Consider the following 27,114-nt stretch of genomic DNA (forward strand, 5'->3'; position numbering starts at 1 on the left):
GAGTTCAGTTTCGAGCCCATTACTTCCTGCAACCTGAGCTCACACCTTCAAAACTTGCTTTCCGAGATCTAGTGTGGAACTCCGAGAAAGGCACTGTACGTATTTTCTCCTGAATCCACAAAGTCAAAGAAGATGTCTGTGGTTGTCATGGAGATCCTAAACTGCTCCTGACAAGACAGCCTTGGCATAAATGTTGAAGTCCTCCAGGACAACCAGCTTAAGGATCACCTCTGTCAGCTCAGACAGGAAGGTTGTTAGGCAGCAGGGAGGGCAGCATACCACAGAATCCCAGTCATGTTTACCACTTTAGAGAGAACTCAGCCATGGTTCCATTGTTGTTAATTCTTTGAAGTCATATGGCTGTATGAACTATTGGAAACAAACTTTTGATGGGCCCATGTTTAGTCTTATGAACGAGTACAGATGATACTGGTTGAACTAGCTTAATGGGTCCTGTTGATTGCATGCTACTGTTGGCAGAAAAAGCAAAGGCAAAATGGACATGTAGGAAGTAAAGGTGCATAAGTGTGAATATGCGCAGATATGTGATTTTGCTTGCCAGATAGCATCTGCCCTAGTAGAACCAACAGTATGAGACTTTTTTAGTTGCTGTCCATTTATACTCTGTGTGCATACTTCTTGTGCTTTTTTAGGAAGGCCTAGGGCTTTCTAAATTGGAGTAATAGTAAAGCAGTTGATGGCATGTAGCTCTTATGAATTAGGAATGCTGCCTAACCATAAAATATAACCTTACCAAGACAAGACAAAAACCTGTCAAACATCCTAGAAACTATTCAGTAGCTAGGAACATCATGAAGTCATAATGTCCTGTTTTAGTGTTTTGTCTGCCTTTCAGATACAGTCCAGGCCAACTCGGATATCACTAATTTTGACACTGTGGAACTGTAAAGCGATTCCTTTTCCTGGACTGAGCATACAGGTTCTCAGTAGGCATGTTCGACTTTGTCTTTTTGATGGTAACAGAGTAAGTTTTACAAATTAGTTAACTCGAGTTAAAATTTGAATTCTTTCCAATACATTGGCCAGATTTTTGAATAAGAAAGATGTGCCTGTTTAACTGTCATTTGGAATATTAGTGTAGATGTATGGTCATTGTGTGTGATTCAGACCACATAACAAAATAAATACACAGTTGAATAAATGGGTAATATTTAATGATATAGAAAGTTTGAAGAACACCAGTTGAGCACTGGACCTTCACTCCAGAGCTATCTTGGTGTATTTGCCATCTAACCCTTTCATAAAGCAGTGTCTGCATACTGATGGCTTGTATGGTGCTCCTTCTTTGTGATGTTTCTTAAAATCAGAAGGAAGTATTTCTAGTTGCTCGGATTCTTTCTTTAAGAGCCAGCTGTTTCACCAGAGGGATTAACATAATCTTTTCCCCATGGGGGGAAATGCAGTCAGAGAGTACTGGAAGTTTCACTCCAACTCAATGTTTTGGGTAGTTTAGAGGGCAAGTCTACATAGATTCTGGAGGCTTGTTTGGGTCCTCCTTAGCTCAAAGAAGTATCATGTAATTAATAAGACCAAGGTTTAACTGGGTATCCTTCACAAAATGACCTGAAAGGATCTCTTATGAAAGGGTGGGTTTGCATTGCAGGTTATCTAAATCCCATCAGGTGCAGAAAGAAAAGGCTGATCTCCTCATCAAATGTTGATTTTGCAATGATATAGTTGGACTCACCTCCTCTTCACTGTCTTAATCTGCATTGTTGCACTCAGATTTACATTCTTCACTGTCTTAATCTATATTGTTAAAAAAATTACATTTTAACAATATTCTCTGGTGCCACTGCTTCTCATTTTAGGTTCTGAGTAACATTCATGCAGTTAGAGCTACATGGCAACCTAAAAATCCCAAAACATGGACTTTTTCTCCACGGGTATGTATGCAGAGGAGATTATACATTGATTTGGTATTGTAAATTTTGCATGATGCATGAACTGCAGTGTATACAGTGGTGCTTAATTGATTTCCCAAAGCCATAGGGGGAAAAAAGAGACTAGTTAAGCATTATAAAGAGTCGGGAACTGAAGCACTAAGAGATGTAGTGACTTGTCTCAAACACCAGGTAAATGTAAGTGCTATGAGGAGCAATCTTTAGCAGGTCTACTCAGAAGTAAGTCCCATTTTATTCAGTGAGGTGTACTCCCCAGAACGTTTCTCAGGATTGCAACCATCATAATCTTTATCAGCTTTTGTAGCCCCAAATTTCAAGTAGTTGAAATAATTGACTGCATTTGTTTTGATAAATAAATGATAATACACTATATAAAAAAGGAAGGAAGTGGCATCAGTTATTCAGCAGGTGGCAACCTTGCCTCTGAATCAACCTTAAAATCCTGAAGGAAGGAACTGGAAGGAAAAACAGCAGTTTTTAAAGGAGACTCGTAAGCAGACCTATCCCCAACTGTATATGTTCCTTTACAATACAATAATATAGTAGATACATATTTTTGCTTTAAACTGTTAATGCAAGAATATTCAGCACACAGGAAGCATTGTCATATTGATGTGGTAGTTAAGAGCAGTGGACTCTAATCCAGATAACTGATTCCCCCCTCCTCCACATGAAGCCAGCTGGATGACCTTGTCCAGTCCAGTCACTCTCAGGACTCTCTCAGCCCCGCCTACCTCACAAGGTACCTGTTGTGGGAAGAGGAAGGGAAGGCAATTGTAAGCTTCCCTGGGGCTCCTTTGGGTAGCGGAGTATAAAACCAACTCTTCTTTTTCTAATCTGTCAGTATATTTGCATGTGTCTCTTCAGTCTTTGTCCAAGAATGCAAAACCTAGTCTATCCTTCTCTGCCTTGTAATTTCCATCTGTGATTGTGAATTTTATTTGATAAATTAAGACAAGATTTCCCTTCCTTTTGAAAGACCCAAAGCTTTGCATAAATGGCCAGTAAAATAGATGACCAATCAAAATGAAACTAGCCAACTATTGAGGAGGTAAATCAGAATATGTGTGGCAGAGCTGGCTCAGGGGAAAATGAAGACAAAGTAGGAAGCGGACAAAAATGCCAGGTTAGGTTTAAGGAGAGTCAGGGCAGAGCAAGCCACACGCAGCTGCAGAATGAGTAAGCTGCAAGTACAGCCAAGAAACATGAAGTAAGAGTTACTGATTAGCCTGGCAGCAACCTCTTCTTGCTTCCTTTTACTGGGCCAGTGAGAGGTTGGAGCCAAAGAGAACAGGGAAGCAAAGGTGATCTCAATTGCATGTGCGTTCCAAGGCAGGGTGGTAATGCAAAGTATGTTGGTAGCAGGTCCCCTTTTAGGACCGCCTGGTGCCTGCCTGTTTTTTAGGTCCAATCCAATCCAATCCAATCACATCTTTATTGGCATAACGAAAAGAGATATACAGAGACTTGTCAAGCAAACAACAATCAGATATGTCTGTTCAAAGCATAAAAGCTAAACTAAGATTAAGATCACAATAAAACCTGCTTAGAATAATTTTTGACAATTTCAGCCAAGAATTTGGCAATGGCTTTTGTGATATCGATTATGTTGTCATTTAGTTGGAAACGGCAATCAATCCTATTTTCTTGACTGTAGGACAGTAAGGAAAGACTATCTAACAGAATCTTCCGGAGATTAGTATACAGTTGGCAGTTTAATAAAATATGCTGGATGGAATCCAGCAAGCTCTATTTTTTAGGTGTCAGGGCAAACATTTATTTTTACCTAGGTGATTCAACTAAGGATTTTTTTATTTTTTAGTTGCATTGGGGATCAGAAAACTGTTCTGTGTTGCTCAGTTGTTTTATGCTACTTTTATGCCCATGGCTTGTTTTTAATATTGATCTTTTATGTTGATGGTTTTATGTTATTTATTTTACTTGTGACCTGCCTTGAACAGATCTCTGGAGAGGTGGTGTATAAATTCCTGAAATAAATTAGACATACAGTTTGTTCACCACAATTGCATCTAAAAATCTCACTAGTGATCAGGCTAACAGCTGACTCTGGCAGACTGTGACATGAAATAACTGCTGAAATGGGAAAGTCCTTTGTAACTAAAATCTTTGTCTCCTTACCATCAGGAAGATTCCATGGCATAAAAATTTCCAAATAAATAAATCTTATGCAGAGTTACACCTTTCTAGGTGCACTAAAATCAATGGGCTTAGAAGGGTGTAACTCTGCTTAGGATAACAATGTAAAGACTGCAAAGTCAGGCTTAGATAAGAAATCTTGGGAGGGACTATTAGAACAAACAAACCCCTTCTTTTCGCCCTTGCAGATCTTGTCTCCCAGGTAGATGAATAACACAGGATAGCCACTGAGAATGGCAGTCCCACATTGAATTCCCTCTCTTCTTCCCTCCAAGGTGTGATAATAGAGATGTCACACTGGCTTTTTGATATAGTCTGGGGATGGGGAAATACATGATATGATGGGATCTCATCATGCATTTTCATCACTATGCATTATGAAAGGGCAAAGTAATGTAGGATCAGCTGCTGCCATGCGTTTTCATCACACCTAGTTTTACTCTTAGTTTGTCAGAATTTGTGTAATAGAAGGGAGTGTGTTGATAGCTGCCCTCAGTCTTCTTAGCTGCCCTGAGTCTTCTTGTGGAGAGGGCAGGATATAAATGTGAGGAAATAAATAAATAAATAAATAACATAGTAGAGGGAGCGGAACAGATTCTAATTTTCTGTGATTAGTTACAAATTCCTTTTGCAGCAAAGACAAAAGAAAAAGGAATTTGGCAGCTTCTTAGTGATTTACTTTTGTGAATTAAAGTTCACTTCCTGAATATATGAAGTGTCTGCTTAGTTAGCAGGTATGGATACATACATACATATGCATAGACTAAGAAAAACTGTAAACAATGGGCAGGGCCAGTCCTAGACTGTCTGGCACCCTAGGCAAGGCTAACTTCTGGTGCCCCCCCACTGATAACATCACTGAGTCACATGGGGGGTGTCGAATTCTGCAACCGCAGAAGGCTGGCACCCTAGGGCAGGGGTGGCCAATAGTAGCTCTCCAGATGTTTTTTGCATACAACTCCCATCAGCCCCAGCCATTGGCCATGCTGGCTGGGGCTGATGGGAGTTGTAGGCAAAAAAACATCTGGAGAGCTACCGTTGGCCACCCCTGCCCTAGGCAATTGCCTAGTTTGCTTAGTGGCAGGGCTGGCCCTAACAGTGGGGTCAGAGGACAGTGCAGTGAAAGAAGTGCAATCCATGACATTTCCATGCAAAGCTCAGTTGGATATAAATATAAGAACAATGGCCATTCAAAGGGAGATTCCATTGTGTCATTTTTGAAATGGAATTCACTATTTCTGTCACAATTCATGTTTTAAACTTACCTAGCACATCCAGAAACAGTGCGTTATCCTTCTATTATTGCTGTTGTGAATGATCACTGTGTTTATTTTACATACACTTGAGCCTTCCATAGAAATGTCACAGACTTGTATTTCTTTGGGGGTTTTTTAACCTCACTTACTATTTGTTCCTCTATCCAATGTATAGCTGAGGATACACTTCATGAATCTGATGAAGTATGGTCTAGTCCAGGGGTGGCCAACGGTAGCTCTGCAGATGTTTTTTGCCTACAACTCCCATCAGCCCCAGCCAGCATGGCCAATGGCTGGGGCTGATGGGAGTTGTATGCAAAAAAACATCTGCAGAGCTACCGTTGGCCACCCCTGGTCTATGAAAGGAAAGGTTATCCCACAATAAATCTTTTAGGGACCCAGGGCTTTTTTTGAGCAAGAACACAGGAACACAGTTCCGGCTGGCTTGGTGTCAGCGGATGTGGCCTAACATGCAAATGAGTTCCTGCTGAGCTTTTTCTACAAAAAGCCCTATGTGAAACAATGGTGACATCAGGGGGTGTGGCCTAATATGCAAATGAGTCCCGCTGGGCATTTTCTACAACAAAAGCCCTGAGGATACCCCACAGTTTCTTTTTTTTTTTAATCAATGGCTAGTTCAGCTTCATTTTGAGCACTTATTTAGAGCTGAATAAAAGAGAGCATGCTTCAGAATGAAAAGAATTTAGTCTAGAAATTCAGTAGGAACTGTCAATAAGTGTCTGATAGTTATATTTATATGATGAACGAAATGTAATTTGCTCCTAATGGTGTACCTTGTCAAGAATTTAGTATCAAGGAATAAATAAATACATTTCCACAAAGTTTTCATAGAAGGGAGTTGGAAGGGACCTCCCTCCAGGATCATTTAGCCCAATCTCTTGACAATGCAGGAAATTCAAAAATACCTCCCCACCTTACATACATCCCCAGTGACCCCTGCTCCATGCCCAGAAGATGACAGAAGCCTCCAGGATCCCTTGCCAAAGTGGCCTGGAGAAAGATTGCTGACTGACCCCAAAGTGTCAATCAGCATTTCCCTGGGTGTGTAAGAAAGGGCCATGAGAACTAAGCATTGATGCAACCCTTCCTGTCCTCCTTCTCATGATCTGCCTAATTTACAGAATCAGCATTCCTGTCAGATAGCCCTCTAGCCTCTGCTTAAAAACCTCCAAGGAAGGAGAGCCCACCACCTCCCAAGGAAGCCTGTTCCACTGAGGAACCACTTTAACTGTCAGGAAGTTCTTCATGATGTTTAGCTGGAAACTCTTTTGATTTAATTTCAACCCGCTGGTTCTGGTTTGACCTTCTGGGGCAACAGAAAACAATTCTGCACCATCCCCTATATGACTGCCCTTCAAGTATTTGAAGATGGTGATCATATCACCTCTCAGTCGTCTCCAGGCTAAACATACCCAGCTCCTTCAACCTTTCCTTATAGGACTTGGTCTCCAGACCCTTCACCATCTTGGTTGCCCTCCTCTGGACATGTTCCAGCTTGTCTATATCCTTTTTAAACTGTGGTGCCCAAGCCTGAACACAATACTCTAGGTGGGGTCTAATCAGAGCAGAGTAAAACGATACCATCACTTTATGTGATCTGGACATTAGTTCTCTTGATACAGTCCAAAATTGGATTTACTTTTTTAGTCACCACATCACACTGCTGACTTGTATTCAGTGTAGGTCCACTAAGACTCCTAGATCCTTTTTGCACAAACTACTGCCAAGGAAAGTCTCTCCCATCCAATGTTCCCTCTAAGCTGTGAAGTCTTGTGAGCAAAAATTCTACTTTGTGAGCTATTGGCATAAAAGTTGTGAGCTACTGCATAGACTAGTTTGCTCTAAAACCATTTTTCCTGAGCTGAGACAAAAATGTATGAGCTGAAGGCTAAAAAATTGTGAGCTAGCTCACACTAACTCAGCTTAGAGGGAACACTGCTCCCATCCTATAATTATGCATTTGATTTTTCCTACCTAAATACATAACTTTATATTTATCCCCGTTAAAATTCATTTTCTTGGTTTTAGCCCAGCTTTCCAGCCTGTCTAGATCATCTTGTATCCTGTCTCTGTCTTCTACTGTATTTGCAACCCCTCCCAATTTAGTATCATCTGCAAATTTAATAAGCATTCCCTCTATTCCTTCATCCAAATCATTTATAAAGACGTTGAACAAAGCAGGTCCCAAGATAGGTCCTTGAGGCACTCCGCTTGTCACTCTTATCCAACAGAATGAGGAACATTCACAAGCACTCTTTGGGTGCGATCTGTCAACCAGTTACAGATCCACTAACAGTAACAGGATCCAAACCACATTTTACCAACTTGTTAACAAGAATAGTCTGTGGAACTTTATCAAAAGCCTTACTGAAATCAAGATAAATGATGTCTACAGCATTTCCCTGATCCAACAAGGTAGTAACTTTCTCAGAAAAGGAGATCAGGTTAGTCTGACATGACTTGTTCTTGAGAAACCCATGCTTGCTTTTTGTAATCACAGCCATTTTTTTTAAATGTTCCAGGACTTACTGACTAATGATTTGTTCTAAAACTTTTCTAGGTATAGATATCAAGCTGACAGGTTGGTAGTTACTCGGATCCTCCTTTTCCCCCTTCTTGAAGATGGGGACAAGCTTTGTGGTGTGAAAAGATGCTATATGTTGATGATCTGTTTGATTATTCCATTTGAAAGTAAACAAGAAAAATGACAGGTCTTTTTTTATTATAGATCACTGGCATCTTACCCTGCCTGCTTGATGGCGATTGTTTTGTTAGATCCAATTCTCCATCTCCAGACATTGGCATATTATTTGAACTTGGAATCACATATATTCGCAATGTAGGTTCATGTGGGTGACTCATTGTGTGAAACTGTGTTTGATGACAAGTCTGTATGTTGATATTCTTCATACAAAGGGTTTAGCTTCATCATAATCCACAGGAATGAAGCATGAGTTGGCTTCAGTATTAAAAGGATGTCAACCTCTCATGGAAACTGGCATTAAAAACACATTCTTTGCCATCCTCCTGTGAAGGGATCTGGCAGCCTCATTGCAAATGTGCATATTCAAAAGCAGTCATTTGAAACTGTAAATGATAGAACATTGTCCTCCCATAGAAACTGATATGTTTTTGAATATGTCACTCTCCCAGAGAGTGATCTGGCAGCCTCCTTGTAAATGTGCATATGCAGACGTAAGTAAGATTGCCATACTGCAATCCTAAATGAAGTTACATTCCTCTGAGCCCATTGACTTCAATGAGGTGGAAAGGTATACTTCTGCTTGGTGCTGCATTGCCAGTCATTTAAAACTTTAAAAGATTATGAATATAAACGAATACTCAGAATAATAATATTTGATAAGATTTACAAATAGTTTTCCTCTCAATGGCAGGCCTTGGAATCTGGTGCTTTGTTTACTCATTATCTGTAGAAAACACCTAAACCACAGGGACTGCAATGGGAATATATCAGGCAAGCCTGAGTATGCACACTTCAGTGCTTTGATCATAGTAGCAGCCAGCAGAGCAATCACCTCCCCTTTGAGCCACTTATCTTTGTATTATCCAAACCTTCATGCTTTGAGCGTCAAGTGGGCATTGCTCACTGGGAGACAGAACAGAGAGGAGAGCGAGGAGTCTGCTACTGCTTTTCAGTAGCTACCTGGGCTAGCATGGGTATGGAGACATGTATATGGGCAAAAGACCTGGGTTGCTTATGAAATAATCTATTTCATTCAATTTATTTTCTAGTCAACAGGTGAAAGAGGAGAATTAAGTTGTGGCTGGGCATTTCTAAAACTTGTTGACTCCAGTGGAATTCCAGTCCCCTCTAAGTAAGTTTGTTTGTTTTTGTGTGTGTGTGTGTGTTGGGGGAAAATGCCAAATAGAGGCACAATGCAAAGAGAATTAAACAGGCGCATGCAATTGGTGTTGCCTCCAGTAGGTCAGGAATCACAGCATTGCTGATTACCTAACATTAGACTACAAAATACAGGCAGGCCTGGTGCTAGAGGCTCAGGCACCCCAGGCTGGCACCTGCTCCCATACCCCCCCCCCCCATGCCTGCCCCGCCACTGCATCCCAACCTGTGGGGAGGGCAGATTTGGCAGGGTAGGGTGGGCTTCTGTTGAGCCGCACCTGCACTCCCGAAAGCAATCCAAGACTGGCCTTGTTAGGGCAGTCTCAGAGTGCCTCTGAGAGTGCACTCATAGGCATTCTCCTCTGAGCTCGGCTTCTCTTGCTCAGCTCGGAGGAAAATGTGCTCTGCCAGGCTGCTCTCACTTTGAGGACGAGAACAGCTGGGCAGGGCTGGGTGGGTTTTCCTCCTCCAAGCTTGGCTTACCTTGCAAGGGAAGCTGAGCTCGGTGGAGAAGAAGGCACCCCGCCTGGTGAGAGCAGCCAGGCAGGGCCGGGCATGCTCTTCTCCTCCCTTGGAAGCCCGAGCTTGGAAGAGAAGAACGTTCCCTGCTTGGTTGTTCTCACTTTCAAGGTGAGAGCAGCTGAGCGGGGCGCATTCTCCTCTGAGCCAAGCTTCCCTTGCAAGGGAAGCCAGGTTGTGAGGAGAGCACTGCCAAAGTGCTGTCCAGCTGCTCTCAGCTTCCTGGGTCTGTGACCTGGGAAGCTGAAAGCGGTGGGGCAGGGGCACCTAGCAGGAGGGGCACCTAGCCCTGTAGACAAGGTAGTGCCTCAGGCTGCTGCCTACCTCACCTATTCCCACGTGTTGGCCATGAATACATGGTGCCTCACTTACGTTCTGGCCTGTGTAGAATCTTATGTCAGAGTCACATTTTACACATGCACTTTACATGTGTATTGAATGTGATAGTGGAATTGAGAGATATGGTCAGGATTGGCTGCAGAGTTCCCTACCTCATATTAGTAAAATGTTGATAATTTACAATGGTCATCAGAACAAATGTTGGTGTTCATGCTGCAAATGCCTCTGCTGTGTAACATTGTGATTGAAAATAAGGATCTATGACTATGGCTTTTATATTATGGAAAATGTATATTTGGGATAATTACCACATCTGTATTATAAGTGGCAAGTTTGGGGATGCCCTTTTCCTTCAAGTATTTGCCAGCTCCAGAAGAGGACATAGAGAAGACTCCCTGGACTCTCAGGTTGCCAGGTCCCCTCTGTTGGTGGAAGCTAGACAAAACTTTCCAATTAAAGCATCACATAGTCCTTATTATCTCCTTTGACTTAACTTGGCCTGTGTAACTAAAAGGGCAAATGTGTTATGGAGAATGGTAGAACTGTCCTTCGTTAAAGGCAACATTATTTGAAAAAAAGTATAGCATTTTGCTTGGTTTGCATGCATGAATTCTCTGGCAGAGGATTCTTGGGTATGTTGTAGTTTGCAAGAGCTCTCACTGGCCTTACTGAGGGTCTGTTGGTTAAGGGGTCCCAAATCCTAAAAATAACAACCACCATAACAGTGATAAAAAATCTCATAACCAAAGGTTCAGCAACGTAGTAGCAACATAGATGAGGAATCTAGATATCATGGATATTTGTTATAGGGATCCAGTATCCATCCCGTTTTGAAGTAGGTTTTCTTCTTCAGATAAATTCAGAGGTGAATATTAAAAATATTAAAGATGTCAATGAGATAATTAACAATAATTAATACAAAACGTGTGTTTAAAATACTTCTATGAAGAGAAGCTTCAATTTCAAGCAACTGTACAGAATTATATGATTGTTATAACTATTTTCTCTGATTTTATCATCCATTCCTTCCAACAAATTATGCTACGTGTAAATTTCTCTTGCAGAAGGTGTGGTTCTTATATCCTTAAAAGTAGTAAAACCTCACTTGTCTATATTCCTATGAAAGAAAGTACCACTGTTTATTTCAATAACCCACTAGTATAAGTTTTTTAAGAAGTTGACTGGCATCCCTAAAAAAAACAAAACTCTGTTAAACATGACATTGTAGCTTACAAACTTCAACTCTCTTAGGGACTCCAATGACAATGACCTGGAAAGACCTTGGTAATTGCAGGGAACTTCCTTCCTACTGGCATATCTCCCTGCAAATTTAAACTGCAGGGTTTTATGTTGGACAGAAAGCAATGTAATATTGATTCAACCACTAGAGGGAGTATAATGTGCAGAACAGACCCCCCCCCCTCAAAAGCAACAGAAACAGACAAATGCAAAAAATGAGAATGTGGAAAAGCGCCACCTTACAACTTACAAAACAAATACCATATTTATTTGAAACAGGTGAGATCTAAGTTGGAATTGACACTGTATAGCATATAAGGCTTAAGCCTGAGCATCCATTCCATATGACATAAAAAGGTGGAATGGATGTTCGGGCTTACATAATATTGTGGTCAACTTCAATACATGGTTGTATGTGTAAAATCTCACTCATAAAAAAACTGAAAATCCCTGTTCTTTCCCTACAAAATGAAATCAAAGGTGCCTCCATAATAGCAGTCCTGATATGAGACCAGTGTTCCATTATGTGGGTTCCAGCATTTGGCTGAGGGTAGCTATGGTTCCATCTTGGCATTTTCACTTCCACTTTCATCCCCCCTCCCTTGGCAAGATAGCAGCACCACCAGGATTTTGATGCCATCTTTTCTGGGGATTGTAAAATTGTATGGTTTTATTCTGTTTTTATTGTTTATAATTATAATCCTGTTGTTAACTGCCATGAGCTTGGCTATCGAGAAGGGTGGTCAGAAATTAAACAAACAAACTGAAAGACTACACTTACCCCAAATAGCAAGCCAATTGGACATCTGATCATAGATCAGGGGTCCCCAACCCCTGGGCTGTGGACCAGTACTGGTCCGTGGCCTGTTGGCAGCCAGTCCATGAGCTGTATAATGATTTCATTATGTATTACAATGTAGTAATAAGAAGACAACAACATTGGATTTATATCCGGCCCTCCACTCCAAATTTCAGAGTCTTTGAGCAGCTCACAATCTCCTTTACCTTCCTCCCCCACAACAGACACCCTGTGAGGTGTGTGGGGCTGGGAGAGCTCTCTCAGAAGCGGCCCTTTCAAGGACAGCTCTGCAAGAGCTATGGCTGACCCAAGGCCATTCCAGCAGCTTCAAGTGAAGGAGTGGGGAATCAAACCCGGTTCTCCTAGATAAGAGTCCACACACTTAACCACTACACCAAAAAGTGCACAATGGTATCATCCCAAAACCATCCCCACCCACCCCTGGTCCGTGGAAAAATTGTCTCCCACAAAACTGGTCCCTGGTGCCAAAATGGTTGGGGACCGCTGACATAGATAACTAGTCTAGAACTGCAGTTTGAAAAATGATGTAGCAACTCATTTTCCACTATAGTTGGTTCTCCTTGTATTAACATGATCAATATCTGAATGGGTGAAAAGATTTGTAAAGTCCTTTTGTCTCCTAAATCCAATATATAGGAAATCATTGCAGCATGAACTTTGTTTCCCCACAATGCCAGTGTTTGTATATTATTTTTGAACAGAATAGGATGAATGACAGTATTGAAATGCTCATGTAATATTGTTGTTATAGGCAGATCCAACCTTGTTGTGTAACATCCTTGTAATAATTCAGCTGTATTTTCAGTTTCATGAATAATCCTATGTGGATACCCTCTCCTTTGTGCTTGTTAATTAAATTGTAAGCAGAAGCATTTTTCAGTTTATCACTTAAAATAGATGGTTTTGAGACAATGTTTATTAATATTGAGAATTAGGTATATTGATAGTCAACCATAGATCTTCCACATAGCACATATTTGATTCCTCTCTTTCCTCCTCCTGTCTAGAAGCTTATTAAAGACAAACTTATTCATATTTACCTAGAATAGCACTACTTCCAATAAACCTTTTCTATGAAAGGCAAGGCAGGACCCGAACTGACTAATTCAACTTAATAATGGCCTTCCAGCAGGCAAACCTTTAGTTTCAGTGTCCCAGGGACTCAGCCCAAGGAAGTTGCCTTTCAGATATACTTTCTCACCATACCACATATCTTTGAGCAGGGGTTGGATCATGCCAGAAGAACTATTCATTTCGGTGTTTTCGCTAAACATGTCAAAGAGCCTGGGCTGAACACTGAAACTTGATGTCATTTGATATATATTCAGGCTCTTAGCAGTTTCTGAGAGTGGTTAGACTTGCTAAACAAGCCTCAGTCCTTGAACTATTTAAAATGTGGCTTGGATAAACCCAGTGCTTTTTTTTTTGAGCAGGAACGCACAGGAACGCAATTCCGGCTGGCTTGGCATCTGAGGATGTGGCCTAATATGCAAATGAGTTTCTGCTAGGCTTTTTCTACAAAAAGCCCCATGTGAAACAATGGTGATGCCAGGGGGTGTGGCCTAGTATACAAATAAGTTCTGGCTGTGCTTTTTCTACACCCAAACCCAAACCAAACCCAGATTTCCTCTTTTGAAACAGCCTTTTATAAGGACTTTGTGTTTCATCAGCAGTTTAGTATTTATTTATTTTGAAAATGTTGTATGCTGCCTCCTCAGAGAACCTGCTCAAAGCTGCTTCTATTCTATTGTGGGTGCATCCACACTACACTAAATAATGCATTTTGCAACTGGATTTTTACCATGTAATAATAGCAAAAATCCAGTTGAAAGCACATTATTTAGTGTACTGTGAATGCACTGTTTATTCAGTCTTAAATGCTGAGTTGGTGGGGGGAGGCTAAAATAAGTTAGAAACCTGTGGTTTTGTAGCATTTTTAATTTGTAAATTTCTTTTAAAATCTTTATTGTTAGCCAACCTGACTGTTAGGTCAGTCCCTAGACACTTCCACACAGTCTATTTTAAAATGCACATTACCCATTTTAATATTCCATAGTCAAGACATCTTCCCATATTCCTGTGGCAGAGATACCACATTTTGCCAGTACTAGATGCTCTGTACTTTGTAACTGTACTTCTTCTCCCTGAAGGCACAATATCATATTTTTAATGTATTACAGTATTCAAGCATCATAGGTATCTGTTGGGCTCTGTCCATGACCTGGCCAGTGATAAGCAATGCCAGGTCTCTGCACTGCCTCACCTCTATGGCAGCACCATTTACTGGGCTTTCCATTTTTCTTGATGTCCTCTGCAGCTGTATGTTCCACTGGTGTGTGGCCTACACATCTGGATAACCAGCACTGATGAAAAGCAAAATTCAAAAAGCAGCATAGCTGTCTCCCGCAGAAGACTGTCCCATGAACCAGTGTTGCCTCCCAGGACTTGCTTCACAGATATGTTCATTAGTTCACTAATGACAAGTGCATTTTTTATTCTGGTGGAATCCTCCCAGGAAGGGCAGTGTTTTCCAGACCTAATGCTGAATTCAGAAGTCCTTTCTGAAGTTGCTGTGAGGGAGATGAGCTCCTATTCTCCTCTCCAGCCTCCTGTAGTCATGCTGGAACTTGAATATTGTCAGAGCACCTCTTGAATTTGTCACAATCCTGCCTTCTCCCAAGATGGAGAGACAGTGGTTTCTTAGCAAGCTACCAAGACCACCCAAAATATGTGGTGGAATTTTTTATTAGGACAACAGTGGAAGGGAAGGGGAAGAAAGAGCGAGGTCCCCATTGTTACATCTCCAATTCTTACTGCCTTACACACCTTTCTTTTGAGAACCAAAACATCCCATACACTTAGTTGCACTCATGGAAAGCTGATGTCATGTATTGTTTGACTCTTAAGTTAATGCCATCTCCACAGACCTGGAAAGCGGTTCATTGACCAGGGTTTTTTTTTTTTTGTTGTCTCCCTGCTTCAAGAGGGGTTTGGATAAAAATATGGAGCAGAGGTCCATCAGTGGCTATTAGTCACAGCATATTATTGGAACTGTCTGGGACAGTTGCTCTGTATTCTTGGTGCTGGGGTGGGGGCGGCAAAGTGGAAGAGCTTCTAGCTCCATTTGTGAACCTCCTTTTTTTTGGCCACTGTGTGACACAGGGTGTTGGACTGGATGGGCCATTGGCCTGATCCAACATGGTTTCTCTTATGTTCTTATGTTCTGCTTGCTACTTGATATGCCAGTGGAAGCTGCTGTGTGATGTCTGAAGCACAAAGAAATGGGTGCTTCTTTCAGACTGTGGCTCTTCTTTAATGTAGTTGGCAGGGACAGATGCAGAGAATGCAAAGCATTTCACTTGCCTTTATCACTAAATACCTGTATTAACCTTTATGAGAGATTTCGTAAATATGCATCTCACATTAATCACTGGCATACAGGAAATCATACTGAACCAATTAACACTTCTGCATTTTATGTGACAAGCAGTTCTTGGAACAAGACAACACAAATTATGATAGTGACAAAAACATCTTAAAATCCTGTTCAGGGGTAGTAATTAATGCTGATTTATAGGACAAGATAATCTTAGAAAATGTGAGGTTAAGCAACAGTCGAGTTTGGATGTGGCTACATTTGGATACAACTTTTCCAATTGATAAACCCCTATCTAATGTACATTTTTGTACTGTGATTTTATATTGTAATAGCCAGTGGCCACATACAATAAAACTATTACATATCTAATGTAGGATATTCTCCTGAACCATGACATTTGACATATGCCCTGTATGAAGAACCAACATTCATTTCTGCTGACATGGGACTCGTATCTGTGTTTTCTGACACAGGTTAATTGTGCTGTGTGAATTGGTAAAACACACATCTGGCTCACAGATGCACTTGATACATTTATATTCCACTTTCCTGCCCCCCCACTATTGGTACTCAAGGCAGCTTTTAGAACATCATTCTCTCCTGTTCCATTTTCCCATAACAACAGCCCTGTAAGGTAGGTCAGGCTAAAAGTTCATCACCTAGCAGGCTTCTATGGTAGAAGTAAGGATTCAAACCCAGGCTGCCTAGTTTCCTAGTCTGCTACTCTAGCCACTACATGGAGGCTGGTTCATGCAGTCATGTTCATCATTTGATGGTACTCCATGCAGAAATGACTTGTATGTGTGAATGAACTATCACAGATGTAATAGAAGTTTTGTATTACCCTATGTGCAATGCTTATCAGTGGCATCTGCTCATAAATTTAGCTGAAAGCCATCAAATGATAGGAAATAATGTATGCATGTCTCTGAATTGACCTGAGGAATTTGGAATACTGGAGTTTAAGGAAATAACAGCCTGCGAGTGTGGCATAATTCCAGTCATTTCTTGTCCATAGACAGGAATGATTTATCAGCCAAAGTGCACAATCTGAACTGACTCTAAATTAAAGGTGTAGTAAAATAGTTCTGAATTGCTGCTGGGTTATCTAGCTGTAGCTAAGTAACCCCTGAGATGTTTCAGAACTAGGAAGTGAGACCATCAGTGCTATAATAGGAAGTGTTTAATGCCATCCACCTATCACCTCTAAGAATTTCACAGCTACAACAGCCCTTTGTTTGACCTCTTTTTCAATAATTTCATGATTCTGGGGCAAGATACTACTCCACATACTGCCCCATTTCTGGGGCAAGATCAGGAGGTCCACTGATGGCACCTGGGTTTTTTGGACACTGTGGGCACAGAGTGTTGGACTGGATGGGCCGTTAGCCTGAGCCAACATGACTTCTCTTATGTTCTCTTAAGATAATACACAAAGGGTTAAGAGATGGCTGTTTGCCATGTTGTGTCACTTAAATGAAAAGTGTGTGTGGGGGAAATATGGAACAAGTCCTCATGGAACTGTTTTGTGCAAATCCAGAGAAACGAACTGGTTAGAGTGGAATTCAGAACAGGAGTAAATTTAGCATTATCTAGTCCTACCTTAAATGACATTTGCTTGTCTGCCCAGTGGGTGTCTTTGAACTCAAAGGTGCCTTTCAGGCATTCAGCTGATCATTCAAAAGATTCAGTGGGGATGTAGAGTGTCGTTTCTAAACAGCAGACTCTTGTGCCATATAGTATACCACTTTCGAAAATTGCAAGCATTTCAAAATTGGGTCTTTTTATTTTATTTTTTTAATTTAATAGTAGTAAAAGAGTAACAAGTAGTAGTGGGTCCATTGTTACAGCATATCAGTTGAAAATTAAACTTAACATTTTTAATGCATATACAATGGAGAGAGTAAATTGCTAATTCTATAATACGTTTACCTTAACTAATATAACTTATTCAGGTCAGTATTAATAATAATATTGGTAAGGGGGGGAAAGGAGAACTACAAGGAAGGGAAAGCAAAGAAAAGAGAGGAGTAGGAAAACATACTTTTAATTAGATATTTTTGTTATTTTAACTTAACTAGCATTGATAGTATGTTTAAATAACTCTCTTTAATAGTTTTTCATCTTTTATTATAAAATATTATGTAAACCCTTGAAAAAAACAAAAATAAATTACATTTAAAAAAACTAAATAAGGAGGATTGCTTTCACTAAATTTTATAGCCAAGAAGCATAAAATTGGGTCTTCTTGATACATTGTTGGAAGCTGGGATGGTGGGATTTATTCCTGTCTTTAAGATTCAGGTGTTCTGTGGCGGAAGGAAAACTTTTGTGTGTTTGTGCGTGCATGCATGCACACATTCCTTTCTGAAATATTGCCACTTTGGTATGTAAAATAGAAATACAAAAGAACACACCCTAAGTACTAGCACAAATCTTCTCATGTATCATAAACCGCCAGATAATGTATGGGGAACTATTGCATTGAATGTTCGCTTATGAAAAGCAATCTAATAAAAATCTGGGCATACACAGATTGATGGTCTGTTATTGGCTTGTCTTTCATAAGATAGTCCCCAACAAATAGTTTATCTCTATTACCTGCCATGTTATTGTTTTTATATGGGAGGATTAGTACTTTGGTATGCAAGATGACATGTATACTTGCCTCTGAGTCTCTATAGTTGTCATAAGATGAATGCCTGATGAGCATACATGACTAAAGAAAAATACTTGTGCAAGTGTGTCCTTATTTATAGAAGAAATACATTTATGTTTATAAAATCTTTAATTGATGGTTATTGGATTTTCTGTTAAGAAAACCCTGCTATAGAAAAGTGTTTCAATTTTCAATATGGTAATTCAGAAAAGGCAAAGTATTAAAGCTGACCAATACCATAAATAAAACTTATTTTTCATTTATGTAAAATCTGTATTTTTTATTTTGTTATGTGGTGGGGTCATTTATATTTTGCAGAACATATGAGTTGCTTTTGAATGGTGGGACTCCATATGAAAAAGGGGTTGAGGTAGACCCATCCATTTCAAGAAAAGGTATAGTTTATCTGACTTTTTAACTGAAAATGAAAAAGAATGGATGAAGGCTCTATGCCAATAGAGGGATTTGGATTTGGATGAAGGCAGAAGGTAGCCTAAGCATTGTATTAGAAATGTTCAGTTTATATTTATTTCTGCAGGGAGGGCAGAATGTAAATCAGCTAAAATAAAATAAATACAATTTATTTATGCAACCCTGATGTTGTACTAAACATTGTGCAAGATTAACAGTGTCACCCCCTCAAGCACTTTCCTGGGAATATGCCCCACTGAGTATGTCTGAATAGAGCTGCTTAGAATGGCACTGTTAAAACAGACAAATCTCTGACAAAATTAGAATCCAATAGCACCTTTAAAACCAACAAAGTTTTATTCAGGATGTGAGCTTTCGTGTGCATGCGCACTTTGTCAAACAGGATGGAATCAGGCTTATCTGTCCATATATATATATAAGGCAGAGGTTGAACAGCAAATTAGCAAACAGTCGTACAGAATAACAGGATGTTGTTCAGCCTTGAACAGCAAATTAGCATACAAGCATACAAAATAGCAGGATGCTGTTCAGCCTCTGCCTTTTATATATATATATATATATATATATATAAAATTCGATTTTTAGCCCGCCTTTCCCGTAGAACAGGCTCAGGGCGGGTTACATCATAAAAACAGTCAACAGTAAAAAACAATAAAACAATTTAAAATATATAAAATCTAAAATTACAAAGACTAAGATGGCAGATTCTGCCTCACAGGTGTGACCTATTGTCCAGATCCAGCAGCGCTGGGATGGAATGTGCGATGGAATGAGGGAGGGAGGCCAGTAACAAGTGATGTCCATTGCCTCAGCTGAAAGCCTGGCGAAAGAGCTCTGTTTTACAGGCACTGCAGAATTGAAGCAGATCTCGCAGGGCCCAGATCTCTAGGGGGAGCTCATTCCACCAGGCAGGGGCAAGGGCTGAAAAGGCCCTGGCCCTCGTCGAGGCTAGATGGACATCTGTGGGGCCGGGTATTATCAAAAGTTGTTGGTTTGCTGATCGTAGGAACCTACAGGGCTGATACCGGGAAAGGCGGTCCTGAAGGCATGCTGGCCTCTGGCCATGTAGGGCTTTAAAGGTAAGTACCAACACCTTGAACCGGATCCAGTACTCAATGGGTAGCCAGTGCAGTTCATGCAGCACAGGATGGATCTATGCCCTTACAGGCGACAAAGTCAACATCCGTGCAGCAGCGTTCTGCACCAACTGGAGTTTCTGGAGGAGGGTCAAGGGCAGCCCCATGTAGAAAGAGTTACAATAATCTAGCCTGGAAGAGACCATTGCATGGGTTACTGTGGCCAGGTCATGGGGGTCGAGATACGGGACCAACTGTCTGATCCGCCTCAGATGGAAAAAGGCTGATCTGGCAGTGGTGGTAACCTGGGCTTCCATAGTTAGAGAGGCATTCAGAATTACCCCCAAGCTCTTCACCCTCAATGTGGGCATCAATGGAGCCCCATCAAAGGATGGGAGCCTGATCTCTGATCCCTGTCCACCACAGCCTAGACACAGCACCTCCATCTTCAATGGATTCAGTTTCGGCTGGCTCTGTTGCAACCAACTAGCCACAGCTTGCAATGCCCTACCCAATTTCTGTAGGGCCAAATCCGGGTGGCCATCCATCAGCAGATAGAGCGGGGTGTCATCTGCATATTGATGACACCCCAGCCCATACCTCTGGATGATCTGGGCAAGGGGGCGCTTATAGATGTTGAATAACATTGGGGAGAGAATTGCTCCCTGTGGCACACTACATTGTAATGGGTGCCGCTGGGATAGTTCACCCCCAAGCACCACCCTCGCTCCCCAACCTTGGAGAAAGGAGACCAGCCATTGTAGGGCCAGCCCCCGTATCCCTGCGTCGGCAAGGCGGTGGGCCAGCACTTCATGGTCAACCGTATAAAACACTGCTGACAGATCAAGAAGGATCAGCAGCGCTGAACTGCCTCGATCCAGATGCCTCCGGAGATCATCCACTAAGGTGACCAACACCGTCTCCATCCCATGGGCAGGGCAGAAGCCGGACTGGAAGGGATCCAGGACAACATTGTCCTCCAAGAAAGCCTGAAGCTGCGTTACCACCGCCCTCTCCACTACCTTGCCCAAGAACGGCAAGTTCGAAACTGGGCGGTAGTTTGCTAGGACCGTGGGGTTCAGAGATGGTTTTTTTCAGGAGAGGACAGACCACTGCTTCCTTCAGAGCCCCTGGGAATGCCCCTGTTGAAATGCCCCTGTTATATATATATATATATATATATATATATATATATATATATATATATATATATATATATATATATATATATATATATATATATATATATGGACAAGTCTGATTCCATCCTGTTTGACAAATTGTGCATGCACACAAAAGCTTACATCCTGAATAAAACTTTGTTGTGCTATTGGACTCTAACTTTGTCACATTGCTTCAGACCAACATGGCTACCCACTGGATCTATCTTCACACAAGTCCCTGTCAGTAACTTACAGTGTAACAACAGAGGAGGGAAGCGGAAGAAATTATTAAAATAAAATATTTTCAAAAAGTGTAGAAAAATTCTGGTTGATTGCCTGATGTGCAGTCAAGTCTGTCAGGATAAAGACATTTAAAGAGGTTTGCTAGAAGAAGAAGGTGTAGCAGCGTTGCATCTATATATGAGAAGGTAAAGAATTCACTCTGATGGGAGATGAGAGGGGGAGGGAGGATAGACAAGCAATATGTGGATAAAATCAAAGAAGAAAATAAACTGGAAAATAGGTGATCACTGTGAAACTGAGCAAGGTAGTCTGAGAAGGTGCTGGAAAGAAGAACAAAGGATTCCTTTTGGATTATTTAAAGATTCATTATTTCTGACTCTGGTATTAGTATATTGCTGTGACTTTATTTTTCTTTTACTAAAGCCAGCATTGGTGTTTTCCACCAAATGATAGCACCAAGGAAGCAACCTCAGCTCCTTGTGAAATTGAGGTCACTGAACACACGATCCAAAGACATTCTGAAGTAAGTAAGCAAAATTGGCAGTAGACATTGCGTCATGCTGTTGAGTTCTGGAGACTTAATTTTCTTTCTCATATAGAGTTTCTGTGTATATGATGTCCATGAGGTTATTCCTGGTTCAAGATTAAGTCCTCCACCCCATATCTTGCATGTCAGCTGTCAAATACTGCCCAAGTTGCTAAATGCCATTGTTTGTTAGCTTTCAAATGTAAAAAACCAGTAAGTAAAAGAACAGAGTGCCCCAGACTGTGAGTCAATACAGGCAGACTGAGCCCTGAGAATAAATCATGGACTAGTTATTCTAATGAGAAATATATGTTATACAAAATAACAACTTTAAAATTAAAAAGTGCCAAGAAGTACATGGTAGTCCTCTGTGATTAGTTTGTTCTTATAAGGCTATATCAGACTGCCTGAATGAGGTGGGGATACTCTTGTTTAACTACAGCTTGATAGCTTTACAAGAGGGATTCCAAAAATGATATTAAGCTGCATTTGTCAAATAGCAGCAGCCAAATAGCGTCAAATATTGAAATAAAATGTCATTAAATGTCTTCAAATATTGAATGTCAAATATTTGCTGATTATTTTACTTGAAAATTACAGAAGAGGCAAATTTGTTTCAGCTCTAGTATTGACCTGGTTATAAAACGAGAGGGATGCATCTGAGGAGGAACTACGGAAGAGGACTGTAGGTTTAGGACTATTCCTCCCCTCATCTGTACCACTGTCTCCCTCCTCTTCCTCTTCCCACCCTGTGCTGCAGTAGAGTGTGGAGGCACCATACTGTTTAGCTCCTGCAGTGATGAGGAACCAAAGCAAGTCAAGGACTGCAGTCTGAACCTTCACCGTAAAAGTGAGGGTAAGACCTAGATTTGCTGACTAGAGCAGGTACATCTCTCTACTTCTAGCAATAATGCAGCTGCTACTTTGGCTGTTTAACTTTTGGCTAGGAGTTGGTTTATCTGCTAACATCCTTGCTGCATTCTGGAGCAGAGCAAGTACCAGTCTCTTGTATAAAGTGAAGTATGGAGTTTAGAGATAGCAGGTGTGGCAATTAATGGTTTGTGGCCTGGGAGGAGAAGGGCTGATGGCATTTAAGTTTACAGAAGAGAAAGAGTTTATGCCCCCTATCGTGTTGAGCCTCTTGATATTCCTATACCGAGAGGCCTAGGAATACAAACTAAAGAATATCCTTTGATTAAGATTATTCAAAAGCAGTATTTCTGTTTTGTTTGGCCTTCTTTCTTGGCTCTTTAATGGCAGAATCATTTAATGGGCAAGAAAAAAATCTCGATTGAACTGAACAAAGTTGGTGTTGTTGCTGTTAGATTCAAATAGCTTGCAAATATTTGTATCAAGAAGACATGATACATCATTTCTGTAATAAAACACATTTTTAATGTTTTTTTACTCATCTCTTTTCTAGCCTGCTGCCAGAAGTATTAGTTGGCAGTATGTGCTACATACACCTCCTGCTGTTTTATCGGCAGATTCTGGGTGACGTGCTTCTCAAGGACAGGCTAAACATGCAGAATGCAGGTAAATGTGGTGGCTTTTCTGATGGGAGATGTTTCCAGAACGAAGAGAACATAAGAACATAAGAGAAGCCATGTTAGATCAGGCCAATGGCCCATCCAGTCCAACATTCTGTGTCACACAGCGGCCAAATATATATATATATATATATATATATATATATATACACACACACACACACACACACACACTGTGGCTAATAGCCACTGATAGCCACAAGAGGTGCTGTGCACATGAATACAGACCAAAGTTTGAGTGAATTTTGTGCCTTTCAGTTTTCATAAAGCAAGGTTCATCTAATTATTGGCTTGCATGACTTGCTTATTTCAAATAAGTGCATATTCTCTCAGTTGTTTAACTGTTACGTGATTCTGCGTAGGTGCTCTTGAAAAAAAAGGCCTTGTGGGATAGGACAAAGATCCATCTAGTCCAGCATCCAGTGCAAAAACCCTAGCAAACCAGCAGGTGGTAAGCGAGCTTCCAGAGAATGGCCTGAGGTCCATGGATATGCTGTAGCCTCCTTTCTGCCTTCTTCTGGGATGATCTTAGTGGTCTGCAGAAGGAAAGGTGCAGAGACTTGGGGCACACACCATTTTTTATCCCACCCTTTCTCCAGAGAGTTTGGGGCGGAGTACAGGGTTCTCCTTTCCCTCCCCAACTATCCAGCAAAGGCGTTTAGGCTGGGAGAACGGAAGAGGCAGTCACCTATTTACAGCCACCTGTGGGAAGAGGCTCAGGGGATGCACAGTAGCTTCAGACTCACTTCCCGAAATGCTATGTGGGGCTCATTACTGAGCAACAGATGCATGAAACATATCCTGTGTGGTGAGGCAAAATGCCCTTCAGAATATACTTGTGGGTTCCCCAGTAGGGCAAATATTGCTCCCTACCCCGAGCCATTTTGAGTCAGGAAAATGGCAGCAGCAGGATGATGCCCTTTTCTCCATGCATGCCAAAGAAGAGATCTGAAATCCCCAGACCCTGTGTTCTTCCTTGTTAAGACTGTGTTGTGTTGTCTCTGACCTCTGATCATGAAACTAAGATTTTGGTCTGAGTCCCCAGTTTAAGATTTGAATTATGTTGATTCAGTCTGATCTGGTAGGAGCCTGAGAGAACGGAACATACATTGGTCATCTAAATACCATTAATTGTCTCCTTCTCACCATAACCTTTGTCTGATCTGCTATTGGAAACAAAGGAAACAGAGGGAAAAAAGCTCCTTAAGAATTGTTTTAGTTCTTGTTAAGTGCATCTTACTACTCCATTGCATGTTCAGTACCTCTGTCAGTCTACCATAGCCTTTCTCCTGTTTTATTAGGTGTACTATTTATATGCCAATACTAGTTAAAACATGCTAGTGAAGAGCTAGGTGTTGAGATGAGAATTGATCTTGGTGTGTGACAGAGGGATCTGGTGATAGCTTTGCTGTACTATCAGCCATAATGAGCATTAAATTCAGAGGATGGGTATTGAATTCAGAAGGATGCTGACTCCATGGCTGCTTCTGCACAAATAGAAGATGACATTGTGTGGATGCTGCCAGAACCGTGCTACTGTGACGAAGCCAAGATAAAGCAGAACATTCACGTGGAAACACAAGTTCGATAAACTATATGTTCGGCTCCTCGCAGAGCCTCTTCCAGATTTTGGCTTAGTCAGTGCTTAGCTTGAATCAAAGGATGTGGTGGATTGGTATCTGATGGGGAAAGAAGACTAATCAAAATAACAGTTGTACAGGCATAGAACTAGGTGCACATCCCTCTTAAAAACACTCAGAAATGGTGGCCCATCCTTGTCCTTTTTCAAAAAATCAGACACTGGTAATATGCAGATGATATGAAAATGAGCAATATGGAACCCAAATGCTATGCATAAAGGGGAAGGGTAGGCAATCAGTCCAATAGTTGAGGATGGAGAGGAAAAACTGGGCAGGTAGACAAGGGGGGAAGAAACTGGGCACATAGGGGTGGGGGGAGGGGGAAAGGAAAATTGGATGGGTGACTGGGATGAACTTGTTGGGTAAGAAGAGTGGCCACTGGCTATTAGATAGGGAAAAAGGAAATTGGGTAAAGGGGGAGGGGGAACCATAGCTTTTGCAAGAGGTAGGCAAGTGGAGGCCAGTGAGGAAGAGATGGGATTTTTTTCTTTCCCTTGTGACCTTGCATGCCTCCAACTTGTTGCTATTATTATAGCACCAATGGTTAGCATGACACATCAAAAAATCATCCGCAAGTGGCTTCCAGATAAAATGACAAAATAGGGAACTCATCATAAAAACATGACAGCATAGAAATGGGCTGTTAATCAGAACTAACAACAATGTGCTGCAGGTTCTGAGAATGCAAACAGTAGAAACCAGCTCTTTTTCTGCCCCTTCAAAGGCTCAGGAGAAAAGAACAAACCTGCCTCATAAAACTTAAAATGGAAAAAACCCAGATGAGTCTCCATGGGAAGGGCATTCCAAAGCCTGTGTGACACAAGAGGAGGTCCTGTCTGTCATAAACACCCCACCATATCTCAGACAGTAGAGTTACAAAAAGCAGTCACCCAAGAGGTCCTTCTGGGAGCAGGCAGTCTTTGAAGTAGTTTTAAAGGGTATCCTAAATTAAAAATACAGGTGCCTGCTTACAGATGTATCTGTTGTGCTGAATATGTTCTTCCCAAAGGTTATTTAGCACTGTAACAGCAACATAATTCCTTTATAAATTCACCAGTATTTTTTGTTATTTTAAATTGTCCTTGGTGGATATTCAAAATTACGAGGCTGAGAATTGCATTTAAGCACATCTCAAATTGCTCCTGTCTTAGGTAAAATACCATTTACAGCTTACAAAAATAACCAATATCTTTTCCATCTATCTTGCAGATTTGCTCAGCAATCCAATTTTGTCAACTTTCCCCAAACTCATGGAGCAGCCTGATCTTATGGATGCACTTAGGGTGGGTAAAATGCATTGCATTGCTAATGTGAAAGGACAGCTCCAATGAAATTCTGTTTCTTGCCAGCAGGAGTGGATTGCTTTGCATATTTCTGTCCTATTGAGCTGTTTTAAACAGCTGCTCTGGTGATGTAAGGCTTAGGCAAATATGCTGGAAGCAAAGTAAACAGAAATAGAAATCTGTTGTTTCTCCAAAGACAGAGATTTCTTTTTTTAAAAAATGATGTGATAGGAGGGGATTGGAACGTAGTTGGAGGGTGTGGTATACTGAAAGAAAAGCTCTGAAAGGTCTGATTTTCCAGTGGCCATTACTGAAGAAAGAATTTTTGTTTACATTTCCATTACTCTAATAAGATGGTAGAGGAGAAACATGTAAGTCCTTTGCATATGTGTAAGTTTAAGTTTATTAGACTTATATCCTGCCCTCCCCACTGGAGCAGGCTCAGGGCGGATCAAAATCAGTAAAATCGGAACAGTTCACATACATTGCACTATGCATTAAAATAAACAAAACAGGTAAAACAAACTGGTGCTGCTACCAATTGACAATATTACATTTCAGATGGCATTCAGTATATAAGATGTCATTCCCTGCTCCCCTTATCAGTCATTCCAGACTGAAGGCCAGCCAGAATAGTGTCATTTTACAGGCCTTGCAGAACTGAGTGAGGTCCCACAAGGCCCTAACTTCTTCTGGTGTAAGACCCTCAAATCCATAAATCTGTGTGTGGCATTATCCACAAATGAGGATGAAGAAAATGCAGGGTGGCTAGGCTAGGGGCTGAATCAAGGCAAGAAAAAGCTGTCTCTCAGTACACTGTTTGGCATCTTTGCTACCACAGACTGTGGTTGTCTCCATCTTGTAAGCATCCCAGGAGCCTCTAGTTAGCCACTGTTGGAGAGAGGCTGCTGGACTAGATACATCATTGGTTTGAAAATCAATATGTGATTTTTTTTTTGTGAACTTGTGAAAAAGGCATGTGAAGGTGAATTCAGAAAGCACTCAGGTATGTTTACTTGGGGGGT

The 27,114-nt window shown here is 41.1% G+C and overlaps 1 protein-coding gene across 2 annotated transcripts in view; it reads left to right on the forward strand.

Moving 5' to 3' along the window:
• Window positions 1-27,114, forward strand: part of NPHP1 (nephrocystin 1) — a 45,372-nt gene that overhangs the window by 14,766 nt on the left and 3,492 nt on the right. For both annotated transcript variants that reach the window (XM_060248352.1, XM_060248362.1), the window contains 9 exons: window positions 1-95; window positions 857-985; window positions 1,833-1,907; window positions 8,088-8,198; window positions 9,113-9,195; window positions 18,495-18,571; window positions 21,514-21,613; window positions 23,040-23,152; window positions 26,016-26,089. In XM_060248352.1, the coding sequence (XP_060104335.1) occupies window positions 1-95; window positions 857-985; window positions 1,833-1,907; window positions 8,088-8,198; window positions 9,113-9,195; window positions 18,495-18,571; window positions 21,514-21,613; window positions 23,040-23,152; window positions 26,016-26,089 (857 nt within the window). The remainder of the gene's footprint in view (window positions 96-856; window positions 986-1,832; window positions 1,908-8,087; window positions 8,199-9,112; window positions 9,196-18,494; window positions 18,572-21,513; window positions 21,614-23,039; window positions 23,153-26,015; window positions 26,090-27,114) is intronic.

This window comes from Heteronotia binoei, chromosome 1, assembly GCF_032191835.1.
Source record: "Heteronotia binoei isolate CCM8104 ecotype False Entrance Well chromosome 1, APGP_CSIRO_Hbin_v1, whole genome shotgun sequence".
Lineage (NCBI taxonomy): Eukaryota > Metazoa > Chordata > Lepidosauria > Squamata > Gekkonidae > Heteronotia > Heteronotia binoei.